The sequence below is a fragment of the Botryllus schlosseri genome, chromosome 5 (genome assembly GCF_051294905.1).
Source record: "Botryllus schlosseri isolate E-star chromosome 5, Bs_hap1, whole genome shotgun sequence".
NCBI lineage: Eukaryota > Metazoa > Chordata > Ascidiacea > Stolidobranchia > Styelidae > Botryllus > Botryllus schlosseri.
Window position 1 is genome coordinate 1,936,386 of NC_137240.1, and position 12,132 is coordinate 1,948,517.

The 12,132-nt window shown below is 42.0% G+C and overlaps 1 protein-coding gene across 1 annotated transcript; it reads left to right on the forward strand.

Annotated features, from left to right (window-relative positions):
- Positions 1–6,641: 6,641 nt before the first annotated feature.
- Positions 6,642–12,090, forward strand: LOC145438568 (digestive cysteine proteinase 2-like). Its single transcript, XM_080315905.1, has 7 exons — positions 6,642–6,817; positions 7,548–7,690; positions 8,226–8,423; positions 9,170–9,361; positions 9,624–9,795; positions 10,744–10,952; positions 11,612–12,090. Exons 1-6 carry the CDS (start codon positions 6,709–6,711, stop codon positions 10,947–10,949), a joined length of 1,020 nt encoding a protein of 339 aa, XP_080172031.1. The 5' UTR covers positions 6,642–6,708; the 3' UTR covers positions 10,950–10,952; positions 11,612–12,090.
- Positions 12,091–12,132: the final 42 nt, after the last annotated feature.

The following is a 12,132-nucleotide window of genomic DNA, read 5'->3' on the forward strand; positions in this document are numbered from 1 at the left end:
AATAGCACAAGGCCGTCTGCCGGAGAATCGGGAGAGCTTGTTAAATAAATCGCGTCATTATCTCCTATAAGGAGTATAAGCTCGTACGCAGACCAACCTCTGTCAATTAGCGGTTGCATGGAACAAAACTCAGGAAGTAACAAGCGAGGACGCGACCTAGTTACGGCTGTTTCATAATTTAGCAAACGTAATGACCATCTTCATTCAGAATAGATGAGCAATCGAACACAACGGCGCAGGCGTAAAGCGCTTATAGTTGTCCTAACAATGCTCCATATTTATTTACAACTTTCAGTCAATAGTTGCTGACGATTACCCCTGACGAGTGTCAGGTGTCAGCGTCAAATATTCGATATTCAATTGTATATTGAAATCCTCTACCTCCAAGAGCATCTTCAGATCATATGTCGCTGATTAGTGAAGCAACATCCAACAGTGAATGCCGAGCGCGTGTGCGAACGACGTGGCGTGCGCGTGCGAATGCGACGAATGAGCATGAACTGCTTGATAGTTTGGAATCGCGCTGTTTTGGCAGAATGCGAGAATTCGACAAACTGCATCATTTTGATGATCCGATCTGAATGTTGTGACTTTTGTGTAAACAGTATTTCGGAATGCGTTGGCAAAAGCGTAGGAAGTGACTGTGTCTGATGGCTCAGCAAGAGATATCGCGACCTCTCGGAGAGTTCCGTTCAGTTCGACTTCTCTCTCTCTCTCTCTCTCGTGATATATGTTGCCAGATCAGATGCAGCAAGTCCCAGGACGTAGTCAAATCTTATGACAAAGTTCTAATGCTACGATGGAGCGATTCTGGCCAGTTTTATGCAATGTACCTTGGTCTTTCGGCTCGATACGACGCAAGCAAATCGTACGATCGATTTTGTCAAAATTGTCAATTCCACCCAGCAGTCATATGATGCATTTCATTCCTTTGGCATGGTGTGGAATTTGAATGTTAGCAGAAATGTCGTTCTGGACAGGTTAAGTCACGAGGTTTGTGAGTAACCCTTCCGTGTTTTGGTGTTGAGATTGCAGATATATTCTGCTTGACCGGACAGTTATTTCAGTTGCTCACAGATTACGGTAGTAAAGCATCTCAATGAACTACCTGTCATGGGTATTTGTATCTTGATAGTTCTTAGTGATATTAGTGCATTTGTCGCGGAGGAGTTATCATCTATCAACTGCGCGTATAAGACCGGCATCTCTGTCAATGGTGAAATGTAGCCTAAGCGACGAAACGTTAACGCCCCATGGTTTGCACATTGCAATGATAGCCCGTTAATATCGCGCAATGAAGGTGTCACTAGTTTTTAGTGTCATTGGATCATCACATGTGTTGCCTTATTGCGGCTATGAATGAGTTCAGGCAACTAAGCGATGTTTTGTAGCTACTAGCTAGACCAGTGGTTCCCAAACGGTGGGGAATTCAATGGTTTCTGGTGGGGAGGACAGTCGACATATTCACGGAGACACGTGCGCAATTACCGCTACCAGATAACTGCTCTGGAATGTATGTATCGAAAATTATGTTGTGTTTTGTTCACAAAACCTCATTTTTGACTCTGGATGGCCAATGATGGCGTCACAAACGCATCCAGCACGACCAATTGGACGTAAAATAACACTTTCTTGTGTGTGTCTTGTGTAGTCAAACCAGCAAATAGCTGCTCTGTGATGACAAAAGTGCTGGGTAGTGGGGAACAGGACCGTAACTGCCGCACCCAAAAACCCCCAATTAGGGAGAGGGCGAGCTCGAAGGGGCCCAAAATTATTTCGTAAATTAACATAAATTAAAGAATTTTTTTTAAATTTATGCCACTTTTTCGAAAAATTTTCGCGCTGGGTGCGCGATTAAATATTGCAAAATATCTGATTATTGGGTACCCTTCCCCACCGAAACTATGTAGAATTTATAGAAATGGAGACTTCGGCGCCGGCCATTACTGCGCCACGACGCACCAAGGCATATGAAGTTATAGGCCATTGTAACATGCATCTCCGAGAAGTGTGCCAGAACGATCAGCAGCGAGAAGACCTTGGCCGAGAAGGAATGCCCTTGTGGTGACCCAAAACTTCGATATATATACAATGTATATGTTTAATTGGCTGGCTTTAAATGGCTGGCACCGAATGTTCCTGTCCTAGCGATCTGAACCCCACAGGACAAATGCCATCCCGCAGGGAAAAATAATTTGCCGGTAAAGCAATACCAATTTGAAAGCATGTGTGCCTTTTAGTTTTGGCGATTCCATATCTTTTGACATCACAGATATAGGTCACGAAATAGCATAATGTAATGAAGTCAATATACCAACGGGTCCGCCCGAAGATGTTCAATTCTTATTTAGGGGTCCTACCTTTTCCAACACACCTCCCTCAGCTCTACCGGTAAATCTGATTACGTGAGCTGAGGGGGGATGAAAAATTGATAGCTAAATATATGAAATTCCCGATCATATTGTCCGATTCAAACATGAATTAGATAGAGTTTTCACGCTTCGCGCGTTTAGTCGTAGTAAGGCGGCGCACTAAACAGTAGACCAAATGCAGCTGATAAGTTGCACGGAAAGGCGTACAGGCTCAGCGGGGCTGAGGGGGTTCTGGGAGCCCAAGACCAACGTTTTGGCGGGGCTGACAAAGAGCTGTTACGGTCCTGGTGGGGAAGGAAGGCTCGGAATAAATCTGAAGTGGGGAATGAAGACAAAAAGGTTGGGAACCACTGAGCTAGACCCATGTTGTTGCCACTGTTGAAACAGTTCAATCAAACAGACATAATAAGTCTGAGTTGGCTGATAAAAAATTGCCAAAGCTAAATAACTCCATATAAGGTAAAATGCCTGTCATCTGAACTGTGCGGGATGGAAGTCGCTGAACAAGCATTTTAATCGTGAGCTGAATAAAATTTATGCGATATGGAATGACTTAGCAAACAAATACTCTCTCTTGTTTTTGTGCGTCTTTTTGAGAATTGCTTTGTCTCAAGACGATACAAAAGCGTCCGCGCATGATGTAAAACTTCTGGACGCCTTACAAACGGACGACATAAGTAACTGCATTGCATCATGAAGGCGCCGCGATTTTGTATAACGAGGTCATATTTCGATTCTATAATGACGCAGCATTCCTTCCTATTGATCCGACAGGATTAAACCAAGTAGCTTTGATCGTCAAACGTGATAGATTAGAAGGGCGAGTGTTCGTTTCAAGTTAAAGGGGCACTGCGCTCTAAAAATGATGTGGTCTCAAATTGAAGGTAAAAACGAACAAAAATTTTTGGCCGCGGCCATTTCCTTCAGAACGCCACCGTAATGGAGCAGCAATTCATTGAAATTTCTACAAGACCAGCTGCCGCGGCTGCTTAACCCGTTACATGGCACGATATCTTCACCGTCGCACTTGCTCGACGCGATTAGGCAGTCACGCAGAGAACGAATTTTAGATAGTTGTCAGCCGATGTTATGAAGGAAATGTGTCTAAGTTTCGTTCTCTGTGTGACTGCCTTATCGCGTCGAGCAAGTGCGACGATGAAGACAACGTGCCATGTAACGGGTTAAGCAGCCGCGGCAGCTGGTCTTGTAGAAGTTCAATAAATTGCAGCTCCATTACGGTGGCGTTCTGAAGGAAATGGCCGCGGCCAAAAATTTTTGTTCGTTTTTACCTTCAATTTGAGACCACATCATTTTTAGAGCGCAGTGCCCCTTTAATAGATTTGTTGCACAATGTACTGTACATGAGCGTCCGCCGAAAATGGATATATTATTCAATAGTTCAGTACCTCCAACACGCTCTGCACATGTATTCGCCGGATCAGGATACCAATTTTACAGTACCACAGTTGTTCCACTGTTACGCCAATGAGATTTCAATGATTCGTGGAAGTTAGAAGCATTAGTGACTGTCAGTTGTGATTTACTTGTAAGATACTCTTGGAGGTAAAGAACTTTAGCATGCAATTTAACCATTCATATTTACTTAGCAACAAAGTCAGGAATAAGAATACTGTGTCCATGTAGGTACACAATGGAAAATGAAGATGTGTGCATATTCCTTTCGACTCTAATTAGTATTTGATAAGTCCCTCAGCAATTCATCGTATTACACAATTCCATTGTGTATTGTAGTTCTGTAGTAGACCTATATCGCTATAATTTCTGAGATCGCATTGTCGGGCGCCGCGTACTCTCGCATTCGAGAGCTCAGCTGGAAATCCGATTCGAGAGAACAACAGACCGTGTCGATAGCGGTGGTTACGTTCACGCTAGCATTCATTCAGGATACATCGTCGACGTGAGCGGTTTGGTAGCAGTTATAGCACTAGCAGTTCTTTATTGCTAAAGACACCGGTATATGTTACCACTACCAAGAAGGCTATAAAGGCAGTACGAAGAATCTACTGTAGAAACGGCGTCAGTAGCTGGAATTACGTTGCTAAAAGCAAGAGTCAATGTTCTAAGCTTGTTGCGATCAAGTCTTTGAAAAACGTCCCTGCTATGGTTTACAAGTATCAAGCTACAGCGTGTATTGATCATATTTTCACGGATCAACTGAAAATCTGAATCACTCGCAACCGTGTGGTTCGTAAACATTCATGAATCATGAACAAATGGCCGCAGAAATCGACGAGGAAGTCATAGTTTCCACCTGATGTGCTGTGCATTTAATTGCACTGAACTGAGATCTATATCCGCCAGAGTGTTTGCTGTGTCACCTGTGTGCGTCGTTAACAGAAGGCGATATTTTGATGAACTCCCAAGGTGTAGTTGGACCTTAGCCAGCGTATTTTTGTGCTGTATTTAACTGCTTGTTTATCAGTTGTGCTGTGATATAATTGGTTTGCCAAATTAGAGAAAATGAACTGGAGAAGTCTCAAATGAATTAGATTACCTTGCTCAGTATCTCATGATTGCCTGCGTTGAGCTACGATCCAATTGCTAGCTACGTTGTTTATTAGTTTTCACTGAGTATATCGGGAGGGATGACTGTTCTATTCCTTAGCCGAGGGCGCCGGGCGTGTGATGGGCGTGGTTAACGCGAAGTCATGTGATTCAAATTGGAACACCAGTCCTGAGAATGAACAAAGAGGTATATCATAGATATGCTTGCAGGTAGTAGCAAGCTTCCGCCACCAACTGACTGTCACGTTTACGAATCGAGAATAACTTCGACCTTAATTTCGGTTATGCCTTGTTATAGTTGATATATCCCAAACGATGCTGAAATATCCGCACTAGAAGATGATTTAATTCCTGTGGAATTAGCTACAAAGTGAGTGAGAAGGATGGCCGTCCGCTAGCATCCTAGCAGCCACAGGCGTTCGTACATATTTGAATTCCTAAACTCATTGTGACAAAATGTCATTGAATAAAATCATGTTGCTGTTGACCAATACCGCGCATCGCTGTAATAGCATGATTCGGCCTACCCATGAAAAGCATGCGTATTTGCATAGCTTACGATACAGATGTGCTGGGAAAGGGTATGTACCGAATACGAGATCGGCCATGAATATATGGGTTCTTGATTTCTTAGCAATGATGATACCGATATAGGTAGCTTTCATTTTGGCTGTTATCGGTGTACTTAATAATTTGCATTGTGGGTTGGTTACTATTCAATACTGAGGTTGCACGGAAATATCTGTAGGGTAGGGCTATCAGTGGTTGGTGATATTATTCCATCCTCTTTATAAAATACAACCTTTTCATTTGTTTTATTTCCAGTCGGTCGACTTCGTCCCTGGCTCAAAATCTCACACTCTTTTAGAGTGTTCAAACGACCGTAATTTGTGGCTGACAGACTGTTCCCTGTGCAATGTACTTGCTGCTGAATGTCCGTGAAAATTACTAATTGCGCGAAAATGACATCGCTTTAGCTACAATAGCGTTGTACGAATTCTAGTGTTACGCGCGACCCATTTTCCCTTCGGCGAATGCAGATTTATCAGGAGCACCTTTTCGCTACAGCTATTGCAGATTTACAAAGCCACTGACCTACATGGTCATTGGTCACATGAGCGTTGACTCATCGTCAATGTAAGAAGAAGGGAACGATTTCTTGAGATATTACGAGATTCTCTCCTTGCAACAATACCAGAATGTACCGCACCCAATCAATTTAAATCTTGTGCTTTCGATTCATAAACACATTTTTCGAAATGGTACTGAATGTCAATTGCATAAAGTGTGCATCAGAAACTCTGCCAGCGTATCGCCTAGTTTATGTTTGCGTTAGCATCTGTATATTACGCTGTGATTCTGGATAATAATGACCCAAGTCGACTTACCTCGTATACAGGATGGAGTAGTCGAAATACGGTGGCGTCATGAGTTACTAATTTTACGTTCTCGGCCTTTCTCGAGTTGCGCATCTGTACAACAACATCTACAATTCTCATTTAACCCAGAAAAGCAAAGCAAATCATCGCAATTACTTTTGTGGAAATGAAATGAAATACGCCTGAGCATTGAGCAGCAGCAACCGAGCTGTCGTTAACCAACCAGTGGTCAGTAACCACGCGTTGAATATCATCTAATGAGTCGCAAGTATGGTCGCACGTGACGAAACAATCTCGGTTCTTGTATACGCCATCGGATTTCGACAGTGCGTGACGGAAACACCTCGCTGATCACTCAATCAGCTTATTACTATTGTTGACATTTTGATTCTCAGTATCTCTTTAGTAAATAGTTTGTACCGAAAACCAGAATGAAAGTGTGTGTTGTATTATCCTGCTTTATCGCGTCTGCCCTCGCTGCCAAACTGACCCTTCACAGCCATACCGATTTCCAATGGGAGGAATGGAAAGCCAAGCACGGTGAGTATTTACCGCATATAGTATCTCGTGCCCTATAATACGCAGTTCAAAACTTTCTAGCCTGGATATGACCTTCGAGAATTAACATTTAGGTTGCAATCTAGTTGTATCAGTTACTCGTGTTTAGTTAATTTTTATGGCATCCATATCGGAGAGATTATCGCGTTCCGGTTCATGACCATTAGCCCATCGGTCTTTATTGCTTCTGGACTCTGGACTCCGTCGTTATACTTTCGATTGTTTTGCTACTGAAATCCACAAATATGTTGACACGAATTCTCTGGGTTTTGGGCCTATCGCTTTACGATCTTGACGCTCGGAATGTAATGCCATCGCAGAATTAATTTCACTATCCACACATCACATCTGCCATGTGAAGGTTCTGTCATTCGCTCCTCTGTAGGAGCTGCCAGCAAACGGAATTGTCACAATGAACTGATGGCACGAACACGAAGGCCAGTGCCTACGTAAAAAGTTTCTGCACATAGTCAATAGTCATAACTAAACCCTCCCCGTAGGAATATAATATTAAGAATTGGATAGTCAGGCAGTACCGGTACTACGCAACAAGTTAAGAGAGCCTTGAAAGGCTCCGCGTCAGCCGCTAATAGGCTGCTCTCGATAAGACCTCATGTTTTGTTGGTTCTTTTATCGCGTACGATTCAGTACCTTGGAGATTTTTCCTTGATATATCAATAACGCTGTGTGTGAAACATATGTATTTGTTCAGAGAAACTCTATTACGGCGATAATGAGGAAGCCGATCGACGAGCAGTTTGGGAGAAGAACTTGCAATTCGTCGACTTGCATAATATGGAGGCTAGACAAGGAAAGCACTCTTTCACTGTGGCTATGAACAAGTTCGCCGACCTTGTGAGTATGATACGACTTCCGAGACCAATGCCAATGACCATCCACGAGACATAGCTTTGCATTGGTGATAATTCTTCTTCTACATGGAATTGAAAAGGGGTCTGTTTTAGTCGGGGTACCAGTCGATTTCAGCCTACTCAATTAGAATACTAGATCTTGCATTTTGCGATTCATTCATTCACTCGTGTATTGTAATTTCCATCGATTCAAAACGCCATGATTGCGATTAAATTGTATGATAGGAAGGGGTCGGTTACCTGTAAATTCGACATATTGAATTCGGCACTTGGTGAATTTAGCATTATAGAGTAGACGTAATAACTAGTACTATTGTGAAAGCAATGCATCGTTATTGTATTACTAAATTCGAAAATGAATGTTTCACTCGGTATGAGCGTGAATTGTTATACGCCAGACTAGGGCTAGTGATATCGGTTTTGGGTTAGGGTTTGGCAGATGTAGTATAGCAGATGCGATATTGGTTACACACTCTGTGGATAGTAAATTGGCCATTTCCAACATTGCTTTATCGCAGACAAACGAGGAGTTCGTCAATATGTTCATGAAGAATGTTTACGTGCCCAAGTCGCAACCGCACTGCACGAACACGAGTATCTATGTCACGAGCAACAACTACGCCGAATTACCAACTGAGGTTGATTGGAGAACCAAAGGATATGTCACGCCCGTTAAAAATCAAGGACAGTGCGGCTCTTGCTGGGCGTTCAGCACCGTGAGTTCGTTTCACCTATTGAAGAATGTTGCGTTGATATTGAAATAAACTCGAATGTTTTCGAATGATGCTCGTCAGAGGTAATCGTCGGCAACTAATGCAAAAATGGAAAGAACATTGTATATCAGCAATCGTATCAATCGGAAATGCCCAGGTTTATTTCAATATGAATATATTATTCTATCGTTTATTGAAGTCTGTACCTCTAAGAAGATCTTCACTTACACGTAACACCTGTCGGTGGCCAAAATTGCTTGGTCCGCCCAAGTTGAAATTACGGTTGCATTTCTTAAACCGATAACAATTCACGGACGATTAGTTTTCACGCCGTTACGAACCATATAATAAAATTTGTTTAACGTACATTGAACAGTGTTATACCGGAAATTCAATCGAACACACGATCACCGTTTTTTTAAAGGGCTGACGCTGTATTGTTTCAGTCCTGGGCGGACAAGACCCTTAAAAAGTACTAGTACTTCGTTAAGGAATATTACTGATTTTAACGAAGATTTTGATGAATTATACGAAGTCGGACTCGAGTCGCAATTTTTCGTTGACTAGACTTGTTGAATGATTTGTGTATTGACTCGACTTGACTCGAGTCAAAACTATAAAAGTAAAATTGACCTGCGACTCGGAACCTTGTGAGTTGGTTACAACCTTGAATAACACTGAATACAGTCTTTGTTTATATTACGATCACTACAGTAAAATTTAATCAACTGCTAACCTTTAATTCGCAGACTGGCTCTATCGAAGGAGCACATTACAAGGCCACCGGGGAGCTCGTCTCTCTCAGCGAACAGAACTTGATGGACTGCAGCAAGCCAGAGGGTGATTTCAGCTGCGAAGGCGGGCTCATGGACTTGGCATTCGATTACGTGATGGAAAACCACGGCATTGACACCGAAGCGTCCTACCCTTACGAAGCAGTCGTGAGTTCGAACTGCTGCTCATTTACGTTTATTGCTAGTTAGTAGCGCGATTTGTTTGGCCTAAAAAAAATTGACATTTTTTACCTCAAAAATCCCTAGTTTTGACCAAATTTAGACCTTATGTAGATAAATTAGGTGTTTTCCACATAATGTTGGAATTGTACTGCTTATCTTCATTTCTGGTTGGAACTGTCTGTCCTCACGAAGTAGCTTGGCCTGAAAAAAACTTATTGGACTTATTCAGTTGTGTTTTTTTTCTCAGGACGAGAACACTTGTAAATACAAGAAGAGAAACGTGGGAGCCACCATCAGTTCATGCGTCGACGTCACCCCGAGAGGAGATGAGAACGCGCTGAAAAAGGCGGTCGGAACTGTCGGACCCGTGTCTATCGCCATCGACGCGTCGCAGACCTCGTTCCAGCTTTACAACAGCGGTAGGTGGCAGGCTTGTATAACTAGATAAATTACAGTCGTCTCACTAGACTTGTTCAGGCGAAATGCTGGTAATCCAATTATAATCGGATTTGTGAAATGTCTCTATGCCACAGAAAAACTGTATCGAGCTAAGCTTGGTGCACAGACACTTGCCTTTCTCGTGCTTATGAGCATCAACTCTGATTTGTTATGAAGTGAACTTGATTTTTTTTGTTGGAATCTAATCTAAATTGAAAAAAAAACTATAGCTATAATTCTAATTGTACTTTAATAGTAAAAGCTGAAAATTTGCTAGTGATATGTAACTATGATAGATAGGTAGAGGTTTGCAGCTTGAACTGAACAACCTGGTTAATTTAGGCAGAAGTGTTGATCGTTGTCGTAAATTTCAACTTGGTTGACGATAAGTAAAAAAGTTTATTTTGAAATATTACTTTCTACCCCGTGGAATTGCCTAGTAGTCTAATACAACGATGCACTGCAATTTTGGCTCAAGCGAAGTTGTTATAGTTGAAAATATGGTGATTACTGTGGGTAATCCATGAGTTAATTTTCCATGAAGAACTCGAATAACTTCTCCTACAAGCTGGAATGGACTAATAGCCGCAAAAATCTGAAAAACTGTTCTTTTTGTATAACCTTAATAGGCAGCTGTAATTCTGATGATAATGCAATTTGAAAAAATGAAAATTTTTCAAGCTCTCCAGGTCTGTGTATAAGAGCCCGCCAACTCAATTCGGTCGATGGTATTCGTTATTCGGCGATTTTGTGAAATAATTGATATACAATGTTCTTTCCAATTCTCTACCAGTTGCTGACGATAACCCCGAACGAGTATCAGCCGAAAATATTTGGGTTCATTTCAATTATACTATTCAATTATATATTTAAGTTCTGTACCTCCAAGAATCTCTTTGATATACCCCTCAACACGCGTCTCATTACAGGTGTGTACAGCGACACTGGTTGCAGCTCTACCCAGCTTGATCACGGAGTGCTGGCAGTCGGATACGGGAGCGACGGGGGAAGCGATTACTGGATTGTAAAAAACAGCTGGGGATCCGGCTGGGGCATGTCTGGCTACATCAAGATGAGCCGAAACAATGAGAACAACTGTGGGGTCGCCACCCAAGCCAGCTACCCCGTAGTTTGAAATGTAAGATGTTGCAGTGTTTGATTAAACTTGCGCAGATAATTGGTCAAAGTAGTAATTCAAGTAGAAGTAGAAGTAACGTCATAAAGTTCTACTCGAGTAGAGTAGAGTTGAGGAGAAGTGAAAGTAGTCTAAGGCTACTTGAGTGTCCTGCAAAAGCAGAAATGCTTCGGTATATGTACTCTTTCAAGAGGATTTGTTCTCTTTTTTTCAAGTAATGTAAAATGTCCTTTTTTTCGCAATCCGTCCTCATTTTATAGCTTTCAGAGTTAGGTGACTGTACATTGTACAAAGACAATTAAAAAATATCATAATAGTCGTGAAAACTGGTTTTCGACGGAATTAAAGGAAGTTTGCACAGTGCACAAACACCACGTTCGCCAGTAGGTTGATTTGAAAAACGTCAAGTGCAACCGATTATACGCGAAGACCGACCTTTGGGTGCAGAATCGGAAAGAAGCCCTTTATTTAGTCAACCCAGTAAAATTAGCCAGAAATTCCCAAACTACCCATTTTATCGTCCACCATTCTATCTTTTGTAACTTGTAAAAAGTGTCTCCTTTCTTGGATCTCACAATATTGTAACCCTATAGTTACTGAACATTGACGATACCTCCGATACAGTAACCTGCTTCGATTTTCAACATATTCATTCTTTTTAGATGCAAGCATCGGCCGAATAAGTAATCGAATTCATCCAAACGGACGTGAGCTCAACATTTTCGGAGCGATTGTCTGCAGATAGAATATTCCCCGAATCTGCGTTTTATCTCGATTGTTTTTCTATTTTCTGTGATAATGTCATGTGGCCGTGACTGGTTTTTAGTGTCTGGTTTTATCAAGTGTCTGTTTATCGTTTTTCGTCGACTTTTGTGTCTGCGTTGTTCGTGGTATCGCTTTACGTGACTATTTCAGACTTTGTGAGATTTTAATTGATGTACCTTTGGTGTCAGTATGCATTTTAGGTCTCTTTTCGTTACCTTTTTAACGTCGATTTCGTGTTCTCTCGTGTCTGCGGAGGAGCCTGAGTTTCGCAGCAGCAGCCTCATTCCCCGGTTCCTCTATGATTAGCGCGGTCGTAATTAGCCGCCGACATTTGGGTGATTTCTGTTATAAAATATAGCCATTGATGCGATTCGAAGTTTCAGTATAGATTACTATAACTTACGGGATATATGGACAA